Source organism: Ambystoma mexicanum, chromosome 4p (assembly GCF_040938575.1).
Source record: "Ambystoma mexicanum isolate Mex_15411 chromosome 4p, UKY_AmexF1_1, whole genome shotgun sequence".
NCBI lineage: Eukaryota > Metazoa > Chordata > Amphibia > Caudata > Ambystomatidae > Ambystoma > Ambystoma mexicanum.
In genome coordinates, this window is record NC_090927.1 from 658,428,706 (window position 1) to 658,454,356 (window position 25,651).

Below are 25,651 nucleotides of genomic sequence, written 5' to 3' on the forward strand. Positions count from 1 at the left end.
TTTTCTATGTGAGTGAAACAGCTAAAATATCCTTTTCAATGCATATAAATTCCATAACTATCAATGCTTCCTTGAGATATGGCCGTGTTCATGCTTCCACAAATCTGGAGTCACAGTACACCTGTGAAAATCCACAGGGTTTCTTTTAGTTGGCTTTGGATTTATAAAGAGTTGCACTTTATCTCTGCAGACATGCTATAATGTCCAATGTCAAACAAATATGGCTTGGGTTGGCTTTCAATACAATGACAAAGAAAAGTGCAATTCTCACTTAAGATGCTCAGGCATTCTATAATTCAAAAGTGAGTATGAACATGTCCCAATACACTATGCCCTCCTGAACCATTTTGTCCCAGGACGGGGTAGACTGGGATTTGGCTTCCACTGTGGAATTTTCGGCTGTGACCCTTAAGCATTCCCAGTGATTTCCATATCAACTGCCCACTTCTGATCTCTTTCTCCCACATCCAGGAAAGCAGGTACCAGTTTCCTCTTTGATAAGGCACAATCAATCACCACCACACATTTTGCAAGCTCAACGCTCATCCATTTAGAACAAGGGTTCCCCTTTTCTGCAGCTTTCAAAATCCTAGCTCCCCCTCATTCCCTGCATGTTTCTACATCTATGATGTGAATTATTCCAGCACTATATGATCATTACCTCACACTTTTTAACTGGTCAAATCTTTCCATTGGCTTGCTTAACAGGCAGACACTCCTGGAGACTGCACCCCCTTAATGTTCATAGATTGATTATACTTAGGAACATTTGAAAAACTTGGGACTATATGGTCTGACACTTTGTTATTCAAAATAATGTTTTATTCCATATCTTACTGTAGCAACACAAATCATCAGTGAAATATGGAATTCCATGGTCCATAAGAATTAAGAGATACCCAACATGGTCAGTTCAGATGTTTTTCTTTGCAGAAGAACATGAGTTCAGCCTTGCTGAAGTTTAAATGTATTTCTCCTCAAACATATGTCCCTTGAGATGAATCTATCTGAGTGGAAGACATCTCAATAACAAGGGGGCTTGAACAGATGCTCTTTGTTATGAAAATGTTATTGGGTTTATTTGATTACTTTAATTAGATACATCTATTTTCACATGATGGCCAAGTTATTCTCTGGAATTCCACCCCTACCCTAAATTAACCATGCATTAACTTCTTGTCAGGTTTCACAGTAGAGCCAATAAAATCAGCACCTCAAAAGCTGTATCAAAATATCATATCCGGCCATGGAGATGTAAACAGAAATGCATTGCTTATTTTAAAATATGTTTTTATACTTTATACATAGTGTAATTACAATAGACCTCTACTTGCATTTATAAAGGCCTCACCTTTATATTTCTGAGATATATTTCTGAATGAAATGCACTGCAAGCTGACTTGCCTGGCACAGTATGAGGATTTATTTGATCTTAAAATGCAACGCATTATGAAATTAAAATATTGGGCACTGTGATGCTTCATTTTGAAACAAATATCAACATTTTGGTTTATAACATTATGGATGAATACATTGCTTGGTGGTTTTCAAACATGTTTGTGGATAGTTTCAAGATAACATGTACATTGTTGTCATCTCTTTGGCTTTCAGTACACTGACTGCAGAATGGTTTATTTTATAAAAGGACGTTTCAGATTTCTTGCAGTTAATGTAAAGTTGTTACCACCCTGTACTTGGGCCAATTCAAAGGAATGTTGTTGGTGTGTGTGGCAACATTCATGTCATGATGTTGGATGCAATTCCCCAGGCAAAAAGGGTGCACTAGAGGGATGCTTCTTACTTCCTAATTACATGCATCCCACGGGTGCACCATTTTCATGGTAGCTGATGAAAACCATAAGTCATGAATAAAGTGGAACATTATTCCAGTGTCTCTTCAGTTCAGATTCAGGCAGTCTTCATTTCGATTTTATTCTCCTCTACATAACCCTTCCACCCCCATGAAAAATGTTTTGAGGTGAAGGACATTGATGCAAAGCATGTTATTTTTTTGTTTAGCAACTGAGAAAATTCCTTATTGTGCCTGCTACAGCATTTGTTCAATATAGTTCATCTTGATGTCTGATAATTTCCTTAGTTAGGATTCTTTACTCATTTTGGCTAAATTGTTGTGTCTCATGTAAGAGGTTGATCTGCAGTGGGAACTTTTGCCTGTTTATTTTCCTCCACTGTGTTCTTGTTGGATCTACTAGTGCCCTGATTTGGCAATTCTGGAGAGGGTCCGTCTGTATTACATGCAGACATAATACCTGTTGGGTGATGTGCCCTCAAGTTGCATGCAGTGTGCTTATATAGCAACTTGTTGTTTGAATGCAGCACTGCTCAGAAGAGAAGTGTGTTCCTTATTGATTGTAAAATCAGTGTGGATACTGCATGGAGTCTCTAAGATTTTATGATTGGTTATTTATATCTATTTATATCTATGTTGCCTTGAGGCACTACATGGTCCGTTGGCCTGCTCACATTGATGAAATCATGACCACAAAGTAATAAATGCCCCACTGGTGTAACTTTACAATATTAGCAGCATTGCCTGTTCATGTTGTGGGTGAAGGGATACACCTAAGGGGTGGTAACAGTTTACCACCAATGAAACCTCTTGCCCACCGATATTCATCATGTATTACTGTTGCTAAACTCTGACTATTCTTCCTATGTTTATGATACATTTGTCACCAATAGTAATACATGGAACTAACATCCTTGACATTATCACCCCAGTTGAGCAATGATTCCAGAGTTGCAGCTTCACAATACTGCTAGCTTTGTGCATTGTGTATTTGAGCCAATGAGCTTCACCAATCTCCATGACTGTGTAATCAAAAACTAAAGTAGGATACATGGAAATTGATAACATGTATGCTTCGAGTAAAACCCCAAGTCTGCATTTTGTTGCCTATGAATCCCAGATTTGTTTACATTGATGAAATAATGTTTTATGATCAATATGCAATGTGTACTCTTGCTCCAAGCACAGGCAATTTGCAAGTCCAACACTTGCTTACAGGAAGCGAGCACAAAGTACATGTTGAACAATTCTAAGAATGTTTATGGGTACTGGTTCTTCCTTGCTGTACAACCAATGGAGATTGCTTATATTAACAGGGACTCTTTCATCTGATTGTAATATTATTTTAATATCACTCTTCAGAGTATCATACGCATACTAGCAACATCAATATTTCTTGGTGAACTTCCCATGGGTTAGAGCATCCCTAATGACCTCTAGTGATTACAATGCTGCCTTACATTTTCAGATCGGGTTTGCTTTTTCTTATGATTGCATTAGCCAAATGAAGAGATGTTACAAGTGTGAGATGTTGGATTATAATTCCATTGAATGACTTGTAAAGCACCATGTATGCAGTTCAATTGAATGAATGTGGCATGCATTATATTCAAATGATTTTTTTTATTCTACACAAGAACTGTTTATTTTCTTTCCAATATAGGATCAAGATTGTTACATAAAATGTGCTAATGTGGTGCTATGTTTTTTGCGACTGTTTGGCCTGAGCGTTCTGCTCTTTCCGGGTGGTGCAATGGCTCTGGGATGAAGAACAGGCAATCCATTTAGCTTAATTGTGTAAAATTGCCTGTAAATTAAAACTACGCACAGCAATCACATGCGGCATCAGGCTCAGAATCAATGTGTGTTGCTGCTAGCAGTGGAGGACAAAATAGTCACAGCAACTTCTGTTTATTAGGTATCAGAGTCATACTTAGGCTTTTGGGTGAACATGTTGGTGAAAGGTTTTCAGTGTTACTTCCCAAAGAAATAGTTGCAAGGTAGAAATCACATGAAAGAAATGTTTAAGAAGGGACGTCATTTGGGGGTCACCATGGGTTGTAGCTGATCTCCCTTGTTATCCATGGGGTCTCATTTGCTATGCCTAACATTTTTATATGTGAGCCCCTGGGCCGTGGCCAGTACTATGTGGATCTTTGTTTTTGGAGTGGCTGGCTTTCTTGTTCACGCCTCTTAAAATAACAGGGGGTTACACAAGTCTAACACTTTGAGCAGTGACCCCAAATAAGAAAGAATGGGAATAACAAATAATGTGTCTTTCTGGAATTCTATATAATAACTGCTATACTCATAAAAGATTTATTTCAGGCACACTTCAAGGGATAACTCACTGATTTAGTCTATTGTTAGACACTTCAACTCAGCCTTTCATCCTTCTGAGATCGATAAACAAGTACCAACACAGATTGGGTGATATTATATAGCACTTATGTTTAAGCTCTTTAGATAGAACACATATAAATACAATAACACATCATTCTTATTTGGCCTTGGATGTCTGCTTGCATTCATAGTAAATTGGTAATATGGGCCAATACACACTGATATTAATGATACATATGGTGATCCATACATGTATGAAATGCATATTACACTATAGTGATATCGTAACCATATTATTTGTAGTGTACTTAGGAACAATGCTATGTGATGCCACTTACTGTTTTGTCAAGGCATGAAAAGTAAAGTACAATTGCTTCCCATGATGTCACTTTGTGGTGGGGTCAAATGACTTAACTTCCTGTGATGTCATCAAAGGTCAACGGTTGTGTGACGTCACTTCCCCTGGCATTTTGGTGAAATGACATCCCTGGGTTTAACTGGTAGAACTCCTAATATAACAGTGATAGGAATAATGTGTATGAAAGCAACATACTGCATGCTGTCAGGAAGTATGCATGCCTTATTCGTTTGAATTAGATTATTGTGGATAAGGTCTATAAATTATCTGGATACATTTGTTGTGGTATTGTTTCAGTTTATGTTATGTTTTTACAAAAAACAAGGAAAATAATGAACACTGCGTGTAGAAAACCTTCAGAGAAAGAAACAAACATATTTAATCTTTTACGTTGTAAGAAATATGAAAACTATATTGAGTAGTTGGTTAGTTGGGGATCAAACATTTGGGTAAGGGTAGTGGGAGCGACAGGTAAGCATCAACTTAAAGGTGGGATATTATTTGAGGTATTATGCACCTGCTGGTGACGCAGGTAAGCAGTGTGAAGGTTGTCCATGGTACATGTTGGGTCTCTTTTGGTGGATGGCAACAGATTCTTGGAGTGATCATTATGTTAGGAGGATGAGGTTAGTAGTTTGAATGATTGGGTAGTTCTAAAAGGTGATCTTGTGGAGGGTCAGTTGAAGAGCTAGATTTTCAGCTGTTTTCTGAAGGTTAGGTGGTCATACTCTGTTCAGAGAAATTCTCTGGGATTTTGTGGGATTCGTAGTCTGACATGTTTAAACCAAACCAGCAACATTATGGTAGTTTTTTTTTTAAAGTATTAAAAAACTTTCCATCTGAAATGCGAGAGTATAATAGGCCATTTTAGTTAACATGCATGCATGCCACAACCTAATCCAGTAGGCATTCCTGGGATTCGACCTCCAGTTCAGAACGACTGAGCAATGCATTGTGAGTATGAAAATTCAGTAAGATAATGTAAAGCGGTCTTAGAAAGCACCGTTCTGCCAATAATGTTGGCCTCAGTGCACATGATTCTTTAAGGAAAAAAGGTGGTTGCAGTTCGTAGCATTCAGAGGCAGATGACGGAAAATGTGCAGTGTTAATGTATGCATGTTAGAAGTACCCATTGCCTATGGGACAAAGTGTCAACATTGGGCTGGTGTGGTAATAACTTGCCTGTAATTCTGCTTACTGGCACATTGACGCAACAACAAAGCACAAGTATTACCAGCACTGGTGTTACCGGTGCCGGTAATACCGACAAATCCTCCATGGAGAGGGGACTCCATGGAATTTGAATTTACCGCCCTTACCGGCACTTGCAATCTGGCGGTAATTCCGCCAGACAAAGTGCCAATAATGGTAATTCCATTTGCCAGTATCCTGGCGGTGTTAACTCTTAATGAGACCCTTTGTGTTCTGGGCAGGGGTGTGTGTATTGGGCAGGTTAGACATATGAGTAATCCTTTGGCCTGTGAAGTAGCAGCTGGTGTTTTGGTTGTTGATATGTTTTGGTGTTTAGGACATAGTGGGTCATCTGATACAGATTGAGAGAGGTATAAGATTTTAAGATTGTAATTGTGAGAAGTTAATTGGGGGGGGGGGAATGACAGCAAGAGTGGGATTAGTGTCTGTTGTTTTATTTTTCTTATATGTGGTGTTATTTCCTTGGATTCAGGGATTGGGATCTGCTTGGTCAAACTTGATTTGAGGAGGAAAGTTGTGTTGTATGACTTTGCTCACTTACCTGCATAGTGCAGGTGTGGGTACGTAGGTTGTTTAGTTCTTAATCACTATGCTTTTCAAATTATGTTCATTGAACCTCCATGGCTTGAGTTGTCTCCTACACACGTGGTTGTTCTCTTTCGTGCAGTGGTGTTTAGGTAAGCTGTTACAGCATTGCATGTCCAGTAGAGAGAATGAGGATCCACATTGTCAATTCTTCTTGTAGTTCAGGATTTGGACTAGCGCAGGATTAGTGTATCCAAGTGTCCTGAATGGCTTGTAGTGCTGGAATATCCTCCTAAATGATAGTTGGTCTGTTTATGAAATGAGCAATGGACAATGTCGAGGGTATGGAAATATATATTTTCCTTACAGGAGGTCTATGAAGAGTGTATAGAGCTGGAGTGATATGTTCAACATGTTTATCTCTTGGAGTAGTGTGAATGATACATTTTGGGCTCTCATTTTTTCATGAGGTAGTCTGAGAGTCTGAATTAAAGGCAGCCTTGTTAGCATTAGATATATTACAGATATGGACCTGTGTGTGACTGCTAGGTAAGGTAAGATGGAGAATGGAATGCAGAGTTTAAAAAAGACAGTGTTTAACAATGGCTCTGAGCTGTAGTTCGAGTGCAACAACATTGTCACGTGTTGTTCTGAGTTATTTGGGCATGGACTCATCTCATCTGGCTAAGGGATGGAGGTGGTGTTTGAAGGAGTTGCAGGTCAGGAGCTCAGTTTTTGTGGGGAAAGGCTATTGTGTGTTTGTGTCATCCATGCATCCACTGCTTTGGACATGTTTTTTTGCGGGGGTATGTTGAGAGATGGTTCTGGATTGTGTAGATACTTTGAGTGTCATCTGCATAGCTTTGCCATGCAATGCCAGATTGGTTGATGAGGTCCTGTAAGGAGTGAATGTAGATGTCAAAAAGGAGACATGACAGAGTTTAACAATGGCTCTGAGCTGTAGTTCGAGTGCAACAACATTGTCACGTGTTGTTCTGAGTTATTTGGGCATGGACTCATCTCATCTGGCTAAGGGATGGAGGTGGTGTTTGAAGGAGTTGCAGGTCAGGAGCTCAGTTTTTGTGGGGAAAGGCTATTGTGTGTTTGTGTTAGCATTAGATATATTACAGATATGGACCTGTGTGTGACTGCTAGGTAAGGTAAGATGGAGAATGGAATGCAGAGTTTAAAAAAGACAGTGTTTAACAATGGCTCTGAGCTGTAGTTCGAGTGCAACAACATTGTCACGTGTTGTTCTGAGTTATTTGGGCATGGACTCATCTCATCTGGCTAAGGGATGGAGGTGGTGTTTGAAGGAGTTGCAGGTCAGGAGCTCAGTTTTTGTGGGGAAAGGCTATTGTGTGTTTGTGTCATCCATGCATCCACTGCTTTGGACATGTTTTTTTGCGGGGGTATGTTGAGAGATGGTTCTGGATTGTGTAGATACTTTGAGTGTCATCTGCATAGCTTTGCCATGCAATGCCAGATTGGTTGATGAGGTCCTGTAAGGAGTGAATGTAGATGTCAAAAAGGAGACATGACAGTGTTTAACAATGGCTCTGAGCTGTAGTTCGAGTGCAACAACATTGTCACGTGTTGTTCTGAGTTATTTGGGCATGGACTCATCTCATCTGGCTAAGGGATGGAGGTGGTGTTTGAAGGAGTTGCAGGTCAGGAGCTCAGTTTTTGTGGGGAAAGGCTATTGTGTGTTTGTGTCATCCATGCATCCACTGCTTTGGACATGTTTTTTTGCGGGGGTATGTTGAGAGATGGTTCTGGATTGTGTAGATACTTTGAGTGTCATCTGCATAGCTTTGCCATGCAATGCCAGATTGGTTGATGAGGTCCTGTAAGGAGTGAATGTAGATGTCAAAAAGGAGACATGACAGTGTTTAACAATGGCTCTGAGCTGTAGTTCGAGTGCAACAACATTGTCACGTGTTGTTCTGAGTTATTTGGGCATGGACTCATCTCATCTGGCTAAGGGATGGAGGTGGTGTTTGAAGGAGTTGCAGGTCAGGAGCTCAGTTTTTGTGGGGAAAGGCTATTGTGTGTTTGTGTCATCCATGCATCCACTGCTTTGGACATGTTTTTTTGCGGGGGTATGTTGAGAGATGGTTCTGGATTGTGTAGATACTTTGAGTGTCATCTGCATAGCTTTGCCATGCAATGCCAGATTGGTTGATGAGGTCCTGTAAGGAGTGAATGTAGATGTCAAAAAGGAGACATGACAGAGTTTAACAATGGCTCTGAGCTGTAGTTCGAGTGCAACAACATTGTCACGTGTTGTTCTGAGTTATTTGGGCATGGACTCATCTCATCTGGCTAAGGGATGGAGGTGGTGTTTGAAGGAGTTGCAGGTCAGGAGCTCAGTTTTTGTGGGGAAAGGCTATTGTGTGTTTGTGTTAGCATTAGATATATTACAGATATGGACCTGTGTGTGACTGCTAGGTAAGGTAAGATGGAGAATGGAATGCAGAGTTTAAAAAAGACAGTGTTTAACAATGGCTCTGAGCTGTAGTTCGAGTGCAACAACATTGTCACGTGTTGTTCTGAGTTATTTGGGCATGGACTCATCTCATCTGGCTAAGGGATGGAGGTGGTGTTTGAAGGAGTTGCAGGTCAGGAGCTCAGTTTTTGTGGGGAAAGGCTATTGTGTGTTTGTGTCATCCATGCATCCACTGCTTTGGACATGTTTTTTTGCGGGGGTATGTTGAGAGATGGTTCTGGATTGTGTAGATACTTTGAGTGTCATCTGCATAGCTTTGCCATGCAATGCCAGATTGGTTGATGAGGTCCTGTAAGGAGTGAATGTAGATGTCAAAAAGGAGACATGACAGTGTTTAACAATGGCTCTGAGCTGTAGTTCGAGTGCAACAACATTGTCACGTGTTGTTCTGAGTTATTTGGGCATGGACTCATCTCATCTGGCTAAGGGATGGAGGTGGTGTTTGAAGGAGTTGCAGGTCAGGAGCTCAGTTTTTGTGGGGAAAGGCTATTGTGTGTTTGTGTCATCCATGCATCCACTGCTTTGGACATGTTTTTTTGTGGGGGTATGTTGAGAGATGGTTCTGGATTGTGTAGATACTTTGAGTGTCATCTGCATAGCTTTGCCATGCAATGCCAGATTGGTTGATGAGGTCCTGTAAGGAGTGAATGTAGATGTCAAAAAGGAGACATGACAGTGTTTAACAATGGCTCTGAGCTGTAGTTCGAGTGCAACAACATTGTCACGTGTTGTTCTGAGTTATTTGGGCATGGACTCATCTCATCTGGCTAAGGGATGGAGGTGGTGTTTGAAGGAGTTGCAGGTCAGGAGCTCAGTTTTTGTGGGGAAAGGCTATTGTGTGTTTGTGTCATCCATGCATCCACTGCTTTGGACATGTTTTTTTGCGGGGGTATGTTGAGAGATGGTTCTGGATTGTGTAGATACTTTGAGTGTCATCTGCATAGCTTTGCCATGCAATGCCAGATTGGTTGATGAGGTCCTGTAAGGAGTGAATGTAGATGTCAAAAAGGAGACATGACAGAGTGGGTGCTTATGGTACTCTGCAGGATAGTGGGAGAGGCGTGGATTTGAAGGAGATCATAGAAGTATTTTTGGTTCTGTCAGTGAGGAAGGAAATGATCCAGCAGAGAGATGTTCGATTAACTCTGATGTCTCCAAGTCTATTTAGAATGATTTGGTGGTTTATGGAGTCAGAAGTGGCTGATAAGTCTAGAAGGATTTGTGTGCTCTCTGGGGTGTCATCTGCCATGTCCTTGAGTGTGTTAATATTGAAAACATATATGAATCTGTTCCTCCAGCTGGTCTGAAACCATGATGAGCCTCATTCAGGGGATTGATTTTCAAGGAGTATGTGATATATGAATTTCTCTAGTACTTTGACAATGAGAAAAGTGTTTGAGATGGTGTGGCAGCTTGCAGTTTAGGTCAGTTGTGTATTTTGTAAGAAGTGCTGGATGCAGGCAATTTTCAGTATAGATGTTGTACTCCACATGTTGACAGAATCATTGAATAAGGAAAGGAATGTAGGTGTTTCTTCTGGATGTTTCATGATACATTAGTTTAAATTGGGATTTCAGGGGTTCTCCAGAGTTATTGTAGGGTTGCTTGAGTCAATGGTTGATAGGAACACATCTGCAGTGAAGAGGCGGATGGAATTTTCACAGAGGAGAGATGGTGATGTGGGTTATGCCATGTTCCTGTTGTATGAAAACAAACATCATTTATTGTTTAGGTGTTCTTATATTGTGGGATTATTTTGTTGAAATGGTCTCTGATCCTATCAAAGAGTTCTTCATTCAGAGTGGGGGTTATGTTGGAAGCTGTTGTTTTTTTGACTTTATGGGTAATTTTAAACATCTCCTTTTGGCTGGAATGTGGTGACTCTATGCGTTGTGAGAAGTGTGCATTCTTGGCGTTGATAACTTCTGCTCTCTAGATATGTATCTGTTGGTCACAGGCAAGTGTCTTTGATTCCAGGGTATTTTCTGCCAGATTTTTTCCAGTTTGTGTTTCACTTTTCATCCTTTATTATCCGGACATGAACCATTTGGGGGAGTTTCTTTTTTTGAGGGCATTCAATCGTTTTTTGGCACAATCCTGTCCTGAGCGGAAATGGTGCAGTAATGAATATTATTGAGATTTTCATCCGGTGTGGCTGTTGCATGATCTGCAGTGATGGTCAGTTTGTTTGCCTCTTGTACTTCTAGTAGAGTGTTGATCTCTTCCTCTATTACTGTCTCTGGTCCTGGTCAGCGACCCTTTGGATGGTCTGTCATGGTCAGTGACCCTTTGGATGGTCCTGCAAAGCTGGGTGCCTCAGTGAATATTGTTTAAGGTGAGTATCGGTAGTCCAATCAGTAGTCTCTTGGAGTAAGGTTTACTAGAGTGCAGGCAGGGCTATATTTTCATTGCAGAAGGTGCCATCCAAGTAGTGTGCAGCTATTTGACCCATAACCATTTGTTTGAGGTGGAGTGTGGCATGATTTGTTGTGAGAAATATTGTCACAGGGTTGTCCTCTTTCTATGGCCAGTTGTTGACATCTCTGAGTATGGTTTGGAATTGTCTATCATTGTGCATGTTGGTAGTTACATTAGTGAAATTGTCCTTGAAGTTTGGGCAAAAAGAAGGTGGTCTGTATATGAACATGAGGCCTTGGGATGAGGTGTGGGAGGTGGAGCAGAAACAAGCTATTCACAGTCCAGAATGTTGTGGATGGGGGGTGCGGAGGTTATGATGGATTATCTTTTTACAAGTACTAGCCCTTCTCCTCTCCTGTGTATCTGATTTACACATGCAATTTTAGCCATATTGTAGCCAAGAAGGATACTGTCTTGGATAACTGGGGTTTGAACAATGGAGAGCCAAATTCCTGTGTTGAAAAGTAAATCTATTAGGTCTTTGAAGATGCAATCAAAGATGTCAGAAGAGTGTTTTGAAATAAAGTTTGCATTGATCATGAGGCATTTGGTCCCCATCATACCAGTGTGGGATTTCTTGGAAGGGAGTCAGTGAGTCATTCAAGCTTGTTTCATTATTTTCCAGGTGTTCTGTGTTGAGACTTTCGGAATCAACTATATTGAGGAGGTTCATTTTGGGGTCTGACTAATCTGTTTGTCCTCCATGTCTGCACATATAAGTTCATGTTGATTGTCTAGTGACAAATGGAGTAGGGAGCATAGTTTCTTGCCGTAGAGTTTTAATGATAGATTGGATATTTTCCAAGGAAGCATAGGTGTTGCTGTTGTCCTGTTGAAGTGTCCTTTTTTTCTAATCAGCAATTCTGTCATAATTCCTGTGGTTTGGTCATAATTGTTCAGATCAGGTGGGTGCTTTAAGGGGCATTTGGTCATGAGGACTGTGTTCAGTCTTCTGTGGTGAGGGATTGGGGCTCCTTTTGAATCTTTATTTGACTGATCCAAAGGGGTGGCTACACCAGTAATCATCTTTCTCCTTTTTCTGTTTTTCTGATGTTGTTTTCTTTATGTTTTTTCCCCATATTGTTTTTTAGTGAAGTGTAAATGGGGATCTTAAAAATGGAAAGAAAAAAGGAGATGGGTGGGAAGGAAAAGGCCTTTTCTGAGTGACTCATATTAGATGTTGTTAGACATTTTGAGGAATTCTCAGGAGTAGTTAGGAGAAAGGACATGTGCTTGCAACCAAGAGTACTCCCTGTGCTGGTGTTCTATTAGTTTAATTTGTTGAGAAATGTAGGGACACTCCAAAGTCACCAGGTCAGTTTTTTGCTATGCAAGAGAGTAAGGTGCTGAAATAGCCTGGTTATATAGTGGAACATTTCCAGATAACTACCTGTTCAGCCATGATATTATGGGACACTCAAGCTTAAGAACTACGGTATCTATGCATTATGTTAGCTGGTACCACAGCGTATCTTAGATGTGTGGAGCGGTGAAGGTTGAAGTGTATTCTATGAGGTACGAAAGAGTCTAACTAGATATATAGGTAGTTTATTCCGGTTAGCTAGATATGTAAATAGCACAATATAGAGTGTAGATATGAGAAAAAGTGTGAATGGTTTAACTGCATATGTATGTAACCATAGTGAGATTAGCTTGAAATGTATGTTACTCAATGAGGTGAATGGATAAGCGAGTAACAGGAAGAGTTTGGCAATGTGAGAAGGTAGCAACATGAGTCAGTCTAGATATGAGAATGGGGTATCCCAAGGAATCTATGTATGTTGGTAAAACACAATGAGGCTATCATGATATACAGGTGACACAGTGAGACTGAAAAAGGTGTGAGCGTTACACACAGTTTAAATCTAGATATGATTGTAACTTGAGGAGTCTATCAATCTAAGAGTGCAGGGAAAATAAAAGTGAGGCTACGTAGGTATGAAGCAAACACAGTGAGGTAGCTTAGTTAGGAGGGTAACTTCAAAGGATCTGTCTACGTGTACAAGTGAACAAAATCAAGCAATTTGGTTGTGAGGTAAATAAAATGGCAGTCACCACACTAAAGTTAAGTTGAGTATCAAGTCTCATAGGAAAGCTGAAAATTGAATTGCTAATAGATTTGGACTTGCATGACAGATTTGGCAGATATTTTGCAAACAAAAGGTTTCTCATGCACCCGCCTGCCCGTTCCCCCCCAACAGAGACTTCTGGGAAAGATTGTGAAAAAGTTATTAAGAAATAAATACAATGCTGTTTTTGGCCTTATCCCACAAATGCAGCCTGAGGAAAGCGCTGAAGAAATGAGGTTGACATGCTTTGGCAATCCATAGCACTTACATGTCAGTTGCTCCTGTCTACTACCACTCTCAAGGGCAGCAGCTCTCTTTCTCTGTTGCATTTGCCCCCCAGATGTTGCATAATCAAGCTCAAATCTCTTGAAGGAACAGCAACCACAATGCATTTTAAAGACTTATAGTACCATTTTGTTGATTAATAATTATATTTTACATAACATTTTAGTAATAATGTGTTTTAATTATCTTTGTTGTTTCATGGATAATCACGTTTTCTTGTGCAGGGTCGAGTCTTGAGTTGGTTAAGTTACTAAATTGAAAAGTTGTGGGTAACTGTGGAAGCTTTCACCTCATCTCTGTTAGTGAATAGCAGCATTTTGGTGTTGTAGAAATTTAAATCTAGCAGGTAAAACATGTTAAATTCACTGCAACCACCCTGTACCAAGCAAATTCCTTTCAGGACAAGAGATCTGCAATCTGGGAAATAATTAAAGAATACAATTTCTTGTTGATTTTGCTTATAATTTATTAACAGATATGGGTGTCATTAAAGAACCTGCTCCCCAGCATAAAAAGCATACTCATTACTCGCACAATCTACTAGCCCACTCGCATTGGTGAGAAGATTTTATGAAGGTTAGGGCAATTACTATTTGCATGGTACTCGACCTTGCTGGCGACTATGGTAATGTTTGAAACTTTTATTTGGCATTTACCACAAACAAACTTTGTTTCCAGTAAATGGCACATATAAGTTTCACTGTGCTTTGCTGTACTTTGGGTGGCAGCATTGCAACAAATATGAAGTGTGGTTATGGTGACATGCATCATTTTAAAGGAAACACAAATAATTCCCAATGCATTTGTAAAGTTACATTCTGGAGTAGCCATTCCATCATGAGTGAAGGCCCATTCAAATGATGGAACCATATTTCCTATGACTGTGCGCTCTGTACTATCAAAAGGTTCTCATGGAACGTCAAAGTCTCTGCGTGTGGTCCACTCCGAAGTGGTGCATACAGACCACACATTTTAAATGAAAACAGAGGTTCCCTGGGAACCTGCAGAAGGCAAACCTACTGGGGTGAAATAATAGACTGCACCCCACTTCCCTGCAGGCTGCTGGATCCTTTGAAATCTGAATTTGTCTTTTTACCCTTGGTACTACTGTATGTGTGGTAGCAGCATTTATTTAGGATGCATTCTAGAACTTGTAGACCTGTGTTTATAAAAGGCAATTCAATGACTACAATGCAAAGTGAAAACCAGAACTGGACCAGCGTCTCCCTAATGGAATGGGGCATGATGGCGTGTATGCTCCTACGAAAGCATCCAATAGGCAGTTTAGGGTACACAATAGACACTGACGTGAACTAGAGGGGAACTGTAGCATGCCATTAGGCACGGAGAGAAGCTGCACATTTCCTTTTACAGACAATTCACAGCTAATGCAAACATTACTAACATAAATATTTGGACAGTTTAGTTTTTATGAATCAATGTGTGTGCCATTAAACACATGTCTATGCCAATAGTACTCTTCACCCGTGTCTCTTTATAGAGTGTGGTTACATAACTTCGCATTACAGGCTCTTAATTGCGTACACAATTGTGGTTCTGGTCTGTGAGTGCATGAAATGGGTCTATTGTTTCACGTTTCATTATGCGATGCAAGATGGCAGTATGTACTCGAGTGACCAGGCAATGACCTTGCATCTAGCATGCATGCATTATAGGGGTAGTTCGTCTCATACAGCCCAGCGTGGCACTGTATGCTCAGGCCGCTCAGCCGGAGAAGGCAAACAGATTGTTGATTGCAGGGGGAGACTCCACGGAAAGCCTCACAGCTGGTTGGTTACAGCAACAAAACCTCGCATGCTTGCTGTGCAATCACATGCACATCTCATGGCAAAGATGAAACAGATCATGCAAGTACAGACCGTTGACACTCAGTAAATGCTCTGCAACGTGTTCTTCAACTGATGATTTCCCTTCAGCCATGCAGGCTGAACCTATTTCTCCCAATCGAAATCGAAATCGTACAATTTTAGGCACATACGCTCATGTATGATCTGCTGTTATTATGTGGTATCTTACAATACGTCAAACTAACATTGGCAGGGTTATTTTAAAACGTATTTAAATATCCAAGTTGGAGTATGGTTTGTCATAGTCAACAACACTGTAATCTATTTGACTGAAGACTGCCTTCCAGTTGAGTGCTAGCATGTAATATATCACAGGCCCTAAAATCGCTAATTTAATGCATTTAGCACCCAGCATGGTGCAGCAGCCAATCGGGTTTCTCAAAACTCAGGCTGAAATTAGTGCTACGAGCCCGCATTATCAGCAAACCATGTTCTGCTTGCGCACGGCTTTCCCCCTACACTCTCCAGTGTTTGACGCCTTTGATTACACCCTACAAGTCCCTAAGCTTAGGACATGAACTCCACGTCTACGTCATGCCTGACACTGTTGACATGGGAGCACTGTTGGTTTTCATGCTGTATCAAGTGCCAGGCTGGTCAGAGGTCAAACACCTGGCATAGCCTGGCACCCATCACCTCTGGCTGCTCCTCCCTGTGACATGACAAGCCAAAGCTTACATTGAAGTAGCACCGTTCCAACATGGGCTCAATCTATGGATCTATAAAAAGAAAAATCAGCAACGTCTGTGAATACATGTCTGTGTCTTTCAATTCGTTAACAGGAACAGACTGACAAAGCACTGTACAAAAGACCCCCCATCCCAGCCTCTATAACATTTGACAGAGCAGGTATTACGTTATGGCATGTTGATTTATACCACACACCGCTGCTATTTGCATGGTCTCCAGGCGCTCATGTGGCTCTGTAAGAAAAGTGGATAGGGTTGGTTAGTGAGTACAGATACGTACCTTGTGAGGGCTTGATCCAGTATATAGATCATTACTATTGGTTGGCACCTCGGTGTGAAACTTTTCATAGTGGACTATGATATCAAAATCACAGTTTTTTGTAGAAAGTGACAAATGCGACATGTGTGGAGAGATGGACCTACAAAGAGGCTGTGGCTAAAGGGTTCAAAAGAGCAGAACTGGGTGATGACAGAAAGAGAATTGCTTACACCTTAAAAGAGATGGATTAGGAGGATAGATTCAGATAAATAAAGGGGCTGAAGAAAAAAGAAGGGAAGGAAGAAAGCATGTGAAAAGATCAATACAAGGCACAGGGAAGTTAATTTGGGAGGAAATAGGAAAATAAGTGAGGGTAAGGAATAACAAATCAAGAGAAGTAGGTAAAAGACCAAAAGAGCCAAGGAAACAGTTAACATAAATGTAAAAATACAGTGAACAGAAACACAATTTTAAAGGAATAGAAGAAAATACAAAGGAAAAACGAGAGGAAGCAAATAACCAAAGAAAGAGGTCAAAGGAGATACAACTAAAGAAAAAGAGTTGTGCTAGTGCATAATTAGAATGAACAACTGAAGGGAAACAAAGTAAGAAAGAAAGAACCAAAGAAAGAAAGAAAAAAGAAAGAAAACAAAAATGCTAATGGGCAGTAAAAAAGGGACAATGGGTGCCTACGAAGGACAAAAAAAATGGAATCCCACTTACAGCCCAAACAGGGATCAGATTACAGAAATGTTGAATTAGTGCAAGTATTAGCATTAGGGGAAAGTTTGCCCTTGGGCAAAAAAAAGCCTCTTCTTTCAATGCATTTTTGCACCAGTAGTGCTAATACGAAATATTATTAGCACTAGGGCAATGTTTGCACTGATGAGAAAATGCATGGAAAGTAGTTTCTTGCATGGTGTTAATACCATGCAAAATGGCACTTGCCAGTGTGCAAAGGTTTTCTAATGTGGCTGTAATGTTTTTTGCAAAAGAGAAAACATTGCCCTAGTGCTACTACCATGAAGTGTTAGCACATGGCATTAGCCAACTTGCATGACAGCCAATCAGCCTCAATGTTGAGAGTACAACATGATGCCATATGCCTTGGACACTTGTAGTACAACTGCACAAATGTCATTAATGTATTCATTATTAATGTTAACACTTTGGTCCACATGCCTGCACTCTCCACGCATCCTACCTGAGACTCTGTGATCTGCTCCCCACTGCCCCCCCCTGCATTTGCTGGTAGATCACTTGCTGCCAATTAACCACCCTCAGGCTCCCTGTTAGCTCCCCGCTCCCTTTTTCTCTACTTCCCTCACTGTGTTATTCTCCCTATGATTGTAAAGCGCTCTGCTGCTTCTCGAAGCTAGGTCTACGCTCAATAAATACCACAATAATAATAATTATTATTATTTGCGTGTTTGAAACATACACATACACACATTTTCTTGGTGAAGCTTCTCATTTTCTTCACGTCATATATAAATATATAAGTAGTATGCCTAAATCAAACTATAACTAGAAGACGTTGGCCTTATCAAAAGGTAACTTGTGTTGTTTGACTAAGTCTTGAAAGTACATCTGCAAGCCCAGAGGACGTATTTTAGAAACACAGCTGTGAATTCTGATATTTGAAGTCCTTCATTCAAGATCAGGACAATAAAGCTATAACCAAGCTGAGATTGTGAACATATTTCTAGAAAGATGTATTTATTTCTCTTTTTATGATATATCTGTTTTTCAGGTCATTAATATGAAACAAAGCATTCTTTTTTTTTATAACACTGTTTATTTGGGTTTATACAACAAAACACCATGAACATAGGCATTCAACTGAAAGTTACGCAGTAATGACTTTAAGAGGCAGCAGGGTCATGTGGTTCATTAGATGTATCAGAAAAACAAAAACAGACGGCAGTTCCCAGTACATCGGGTGTTCAAGGGTGGGGGGGAGGTAATGAGGGGAGAGAGAGACATTTCTCAGTACACATCTACCCATTTCCCCTATATCTTCTTGAATTTCCGGGGGCAGCCTCTCGCGTTGTAGATGCAGTGTTCCACAGATGTGCACCTGCTTACTTTGTTGATCCATTGGTAAACAAAGCATTCTTTAACGCCAAACATTAACACATATTTCGAACAACTAGATCTACGGACATGTGTGGTCAAAATCCTAGGCCCAATGCAAGCCTCTATCAAACGGTAATACTAATAATGAGAATAATAATAGCGATAATAATAATGATTATGAAAATAATGATAATAGCTATTCACGTTCTGCACACAACATCATAGCTATTCACGTTCTGCACACAACATCATTGTGTGCCTCTTGCCTTTACTTCTGACAAACTCTCCAGGCTTTGGGATGCACTTGGCCACTTTGTTTCAGGTCCCAGACTGCTGCGGTACAAAATGACTGTGCAAAGACTTTGCACTGCAAAACTACACTTTGCACAGTTCCATGAATCAGGGTTTGTGTTGGCAGTGCAAAGCCACTATTCAGCAGTCCAAATTCGCTTTGAACCTTCGTAATACATGCCCCTTGTGTGAAGTGCATCTGATTTACAAGATGCAAAGAATCACTAATGTGCATGTTGTGGTTGGGGGTGTGAGGGCAAAGGCGGGGCCAGCAATAGTTTTGTATCAGCTATGGCCGTGAACATGGTCTGAGTATATTGAAGGTGCGCCTATGCACTAGCACAAAGCCAGAGCTTCCTCTAACGCCATTTACTTTTCTCCCTATAGCAGTTTACAAACATTTTGTAGCTGAGGTTTTCTTACGTTGCTGGCTAAAGCCACACTCAATTACCCTTCGCCACAGGGATATGCGTCATGCACACAAGTTCAGTGATAAATGAGCGCTTTGGGGCCTATGGGCGATAGGGTGCTATATAAAAATTATAATAGATAGATAGATAGATAGATAGATAGATAGATAGATAGATAGATAGATAGATAGATAGATAGATAGATAGTTTGGTGCTGCACTTTAAAAAAATGTGTAGAGCCACATGTCTCTGCAATGATTCTTCTTTGCTCAGCAGCGCAGGAATCCATTTTGCTACGGCATAGGGGCCATTGTGTGAAGGACCAGAGGAATTTAGACGAGAGGAATTTTGTCATCACGAAAATTCGGAAAACTGAAGAAAACAAGTCCAGAGAAGCTCTGCGTAATAAGGTTCTCGCTTGGCTGCGTCAGAGAACAGGGCCGGGTGTGGTCAGATTATCTGATTTGACAATTCTTCGTAGAATTGAGCCTAATGACTGGTGCTCGCAACCTAATAGTGACTGTGTCCTGGTGGGCTGTGGTGTCAGCACCTTACCTGCTTTCCTAAGAAGGTGTAAATATCTCCCCAGATGGTACTCAATGTGTACATTGATACTCTGAGGTGTATTGATCGAGGGAGAATTTCTTGTTGTCCCCCCCATTTTTGTTTAAAGGTTGTTTTTAGATTTCTTGCTACTTGCGTATGGTGAGGTTTTTACTTTTCTTTCTAACTGTATCTCGCAGACCCATGCTGATTGTTTTTTGTTATATGTAACCTTGTTTTGTATATATGTTGTTTGTATTGTATGCTTTCTCAAGCCTTCGGGTTTATTGGTGCGCGAAAGTAAAGGCACCGAGGCAGGGTACTTGCACTTGTTGAAAATGTAATTGGGGTGCCAGACCTATAGTATAGTAGTGTGATGTATGTTGGGGGAGAGCAGAAGTGTTATGGAAACTCTAGCATACAACCCTATGCTATGTCAAGATTAAGACTAATAGGGCCTATTTACAAAGCGTTTTCCAATGGGATTGCACCATTGTAAAATGCTTTTGTAAATCAGGCCCAAAGTGTGTGTTGCCAATATGGGTGCTCCTTTGAAGAATTTTTGTGCACACCAAAATGAGTTGTTTAGTTTAATGGTTATGCCTTGTGTACCTCACAAGGTTCACCTTAATATATATATATATATATATATATATATATATATATATATATATATATATATATATATATATATATATATATATATATTATATGGTTGGGGGATCATTGCTTTATCACAATATACTTATGAATAGCAAATAATAGAATGTGTGTGATGCATCAATATAAACATTCTGTGAGGTTTCTATAATTACAAAATTGCATTCTTGCAACAAGTTAAGAGTTTTTTGAACATGCATTATTATTAAAGGTTTCTGTGCAGACAGTTTTGCCGCAAAACGCGTCGTTATCGTCCACTTTTTCTCTTGTCCATGACATTTACTGATTAAAGAATATTTTTGGATGCTTGGAGCTTCGTGGGTCTTTTTTGAACTCTGGGTCCAGTGTGGAACTTCTACGCAGGTCTGTTTTCTGGAGTGCACTCCAATAGCTTTATACCGTGGTACAAAGCAACTCTACATATATATGTTGGGGGATCACTGTTTTATCACAATATACTTATGAATAGTAAATAATAGAATGTGTGTGATACATCAATATAAACATTCTGTGAGGTTTCTATAATTACAAAATTGCATTCTTGCAACAAGTTAGAGTTTATTGAACATGCATTATTATTAAAGGTTTATGTGTGATTCAACGGCATGGCGATGAGTTTCTCCCACTGGGCTTTGTCAATGATTTATATTGCATTTTTGCACATGCATTTTTGCACATAGGCACTTGCACTTTACGTATTTTTATATGTGGTATATTTAAAAAGCTGCTTTTAATGCACTGAGAATTATATTAGTAGTATACTGGCCTCGGCTTAATTGCACAGGTAGTTAGCAGAGGTATCTGCATTTTAAAGAAGGAATGCCCATTATTATATTAATCATTTGGACAAATATTCCAATAAACCACACATATTACGTCCTGACATTGCCATCAGTAATTTGAAATGTGAATTCTAGGAATATTATTTGTTTTCGTGCTAAATAACATGGTTTACGATAAACACTTATTTTAACATTTATTTCAAAGTTAACTGGCCATTCATTCATGAATTTACCAAGTAGTTTCCATACGTGTTGGATTCGCAAATCTACACGGACATAGTTCAAAATGTCCATACTGATAAACAAGGTTAATAACGAGCTCTATATGTAGAGCAGGTTCAACACGAGGAAATTTTAGTTTGAAATTAACGAAAGTGTGCAGCATGTGCAAATTACGTATATAATAATGCTTATTGTGCATGTTTCACAGATACTCATAAAAGAGAAACATTGATAGTTTATTCGGTGTCTTAAATAAAGGTATTTTCATGCATTTTAGTGTATTTCACACGACCCACCAGGGTATACAACATGTTTAAACATGGCGGCTTCTGTGTAAATGCATGCTTACAACTATGTACGTGACTCTATCCATACATACCATAGAGAGCACACAGGTTTAAATGTCTTTCTTCTGTTTCTGAACCCTAAACGTAATCAAGCGGACATTTTTTCCGCGAAACGCGTCGTTATCGTCCACTTTTTCTCTTGTCCATGACATTTACTGATTAAAGAATATTTTTGGATGCTTGGAGCTTCGTGGGTCTTTTTTGAACTCTGGGTCTAGTGTGGAACTTCTACGCAGGTCTGTTTTCTGGAGTGCACTCCAATAGCTTTATACCGTGGTACAAAGCAACTCTACATATATATGTTGGGGGATCACTGTTTTATCACAATATATTTATGAATAGCAAATAATAGAATGTGTGTGATACATCAATATAAACATTCTGTGAGGTTTCTATAATTACAAAATTGCATTCTTGCAACAAGTTAGAGTTTTTTGAACATGCATTATTAATAAAGATTTCTGTGTGATTCAACGGCATGGCGATGTGTTTCTCCCACTGAGCTTTGTCAGTGATTTATAATGAGGCCTGGCTCAGTTAATTCCTCTGATAGTGCTTGCCTTCTAGTGTGTGTTGATTTCATATGTCACCATGAATGCAGTATCATAGTATTATTAAGGCCGTACATTCCTTGAACAAGTATATATTTCTATCTTGATAGCATCACGTTTATGATCAGTTTCAGTCGGTTGCCTATACAGCGGTAAAATGCTAATTCATCTTGCCTTGTTTGGCGTATTGTGGCGTCCTGCGTGCAGAAAGGCTTGCACTTCTTGGACACTTGACCCTCCGCCATATTCCCTTGGAATTGACCATACAGAACTGTGGGTCACTATTATTTGCAGCATGGCTAAGCACACTGTAAGGCCTTCTTTGCCCAAATATGGGCTTTCCTTCACATTGTCCCAATATCTAATTGCGTTTGTTGAGCGTCTACCTCTCTATGTGCAGTGCTGTGTAACTCATGACAACCAATACTCTCATGGTCATAGCCTGGCCTCTATCATGTTATTATCCGGTATTGAAGGGTCCCACGTGACTGCAGCTTCATCATTGTGTGCAATTCGGTTAAGCTTGTGATTACAGTGTCTCTCCGGCAATGCCATATTGTTGTGCTGAGATAGGTTTCAATGCATGTTGTTCTATAGCTTTGTCTGTGTTCGTGACATACCCAGCTGCCATTTTGTGCTGAATACAACATCATTATTATGTTTCCCAAATGAATGAACTAACCCAAAGTATAGTGTCATTTACATTCTGAGAAAGGGCTTCTAATGGCTATTTGCAAAAACATTCGCGTTTGTTTTAATGAACAGAATACCCACAATGCCCCTGCGCCTCCAATCAAGGGCACCATCCACATGTGATTCAGTCTTTGCTTTTCACAATGTCTTGTTTTGAAAAAACACAGTACAGGGCCAAGGTCACCAAAGCTCTGAGGTGCGGCTGACACAAATGAACCGCAGTTACTTTGATTTGCCTTTCTGTTTAGAATGAAAAATGCAGGTTTCACATCGGGCGCCATCTTAATCTGTTGCGAGACATTCCTCTGTGCGGCGGTTGGGAGCGCGGGTATTGCTTCATTAGTGCAATTCCAGCAGTGTCGTCCTCCCCTGCAAGTCTCTGCTCGCCAGCATTGTCACACACAATCATTTCACTCATAACACCCCCATCAAATGGGTTCTCGCCTGCGCATTTCTGAACATAATAAGCCAACACTCCTCATTCGTACAGGAAATACAAATCCAGCTGCCTTTGTATCAAAGAATATATGTATTTCACCCTGTACTAAAATCATATTAAGAGCATGACGAGAAAGTTTGTGATCAACAATTTTTATGTTTGGACCATTCCAATTGTATAAGGATTTGCATATCTTTGGACTCATTTGCTATGAATATGTTTTCTCTGTAATCTTTGTAAAAGAGAAGAAAAAATGTGTTTGAAATTACGATTTCTCCCGCCAGTGGCTAGCATTCAAAAACTCCCTGCAGCTTCGGTCCTGACAGACATCAATTTCCCGATGAGAGGTCGAAAAGGAATGGTTGACTGGGCCCGAAACTCCGAAGACAAAGTTGTGATTCCAAAAAGCATCTTCACCCCAATGCCTTCAGGTAAGGAAGAGTCTAGAAGGGCGCAAACATGTTTTCCTGATAATATTGTAGTGCGAATAACACTGAAGACAGAGGAGCAAATAACAGGAGCGTTATTAATGTGAGATGCATTGTATTGTAAAATGGATCTATGCTTCTCTCGGATTGTTAACCTCTGCCAATATGTTGCGCTGTGTGTAAAGATGTTCCCATATTAGCTCGTTTGCTTCAGCACACTATTCTGCAACACTGACAATATCTCTGTTGCATAGGATACACGTTGAGATGTAAGCAGTAGCTTAGGGAGACATTTCTTTCTGGCAAAATAGCTGGGAATTGAGTTTTGAAAAGTTGTATGCCAGAAGCCTGAGGTGCTACTCTACTTTCTTAAATTAAGTTGTACTGTTCCTACACCGTTATTTGAGTCCCTTCTTCCTTTCCATGGCAACCATTTAATTTGTTTATATTTTTCCCTATTTTTTGAATGACCACCAAGGAAAGGGAGAAGGGAGTACTTGTAGTCCCTTCTCCCTTTCCATGGTGGCCATTTTGTTTGTTTAGCTTTTTACATTAATTTCCAATGTCCGCCATTGAAAGGGAAAATGGACTTCGTTTTCTGTTCCCTGGCAGCCATTTTTTAGAAAAGAAATGTTCTGTTCCGAAACGCTGGAATGTTTTGGAACAGAAAAGAAAATGCTCTTAGTTCCCCGGTCTTATGGGGCGGGGTACTAATAGCAATAGGCGCCTCGCAGGGGGGGTATTACCACTTCAGGTGATGGCCCGGGGCCTTTGTTAATGCCCTCGCTTCACTCGACCCTGTAACTATGCGCCCCAGAGCATTACCTGAAGTGGTAATGCCCCCCCTGGCTCGGTGCCTATTGCTTAATTAACAAACACCCTGTATATACTGTTCACAAAGTTCATGAAAAGCTGAAGATGCACAACAATGGTTATTGTGCTAAGGGGGAATAACAGGTATTTTAAAAACATATCTAGTCCAACATATATTTTGTCTGCAATGTCGACTATTGACATCAAAATACATGTTCTAATACTTCTGCCAAAACACCCTTTTATCAATGTGGATGAAATAGCTATAATCAATAAAAAAACAACAACATATATGAGTTTTTAATGTTACTGCGGTCCTCTTCAACAAGGGGTAGTCCAATCGGCTAGCAGTCCACCATTTTCAATTGTATACAGTATACAGGGCCCATTCATGTTCAGCATGTTTCAGATGACAAAGAAAAACTCCAGCACTTTACACAGGGATCAATGGTCAGGAAACATGTTTGCATAAGTGACCAAACACCCAAGTGTACAAAGCACCATATGAGGAAGTCCTCACTAATCAATGCCATCGCCGCACAGGATACTACATCAAATACGTTATATCAGAAAAGTGTGCTAAGGTTTTGGTCGATTACTATCAATCTTAGTATTTCATAATGAACATGCTGCCACACATTAGGGCTTTGAATGGGCCACGTGGCCTGAAGACGCAGAGGAAGGCAGACAAGAAGTGGAAAAGGGATACACATGTATCTGTCATTGTCCGCTGCCTATGACCTAAAATGCAGCCTTTGATCAATTCAAAGCTTATACAATACTGGCCAGGGACTCAATCACATTGAGGCCATTCGTGTTGCTATGTCATACAATCTAACAGGGACTTTGCCATACAGAACATTTTAAGACAAAGGCCCTCATTACGACCCTGGCGGAATTCGCGGTGCTAAATGCACCGCGGAGCACGGCGGAAAGCTGCCGATAGCGCCATGGGGGTTGGCGGATTTTCCACCCCATGCCGACCTTGGCGGAGCGGTAAATCCCCAATCCCCATTTTGCCCTTCCCCATTCCCATTCTTGCCCCATA

The 25,651-nt window shown here is 40.2% G+C and overlaps 1 protein-coding gene across 7 annotated transcripts in view; it reads left to right on the forward strand.

Moving 5' to 3' along the window:
* Window positions 1–25,651, forward strand: part of ADGRB3 (adhesion G protein-coupled receptor B3) — a 1,879,974-nt gene that overhangs the window by 1,035,159 nt on the left and 819,164 nt on the right. For all 7 annotated transcript variants that reach the window (XM_069606193.1, XM_069606199.1, XM_069606200.1 and 4 more), the window contains one exon: window positions 23,647–23,793. In XM_069606193.1, coding sequence (XP_069462294.1) covers window positions 23,647–23,793 — 147 coding nt within the window. The remainder of the gene's footprint in view (window positions 1–23,646; window positions 23,794–25,651) is intronic.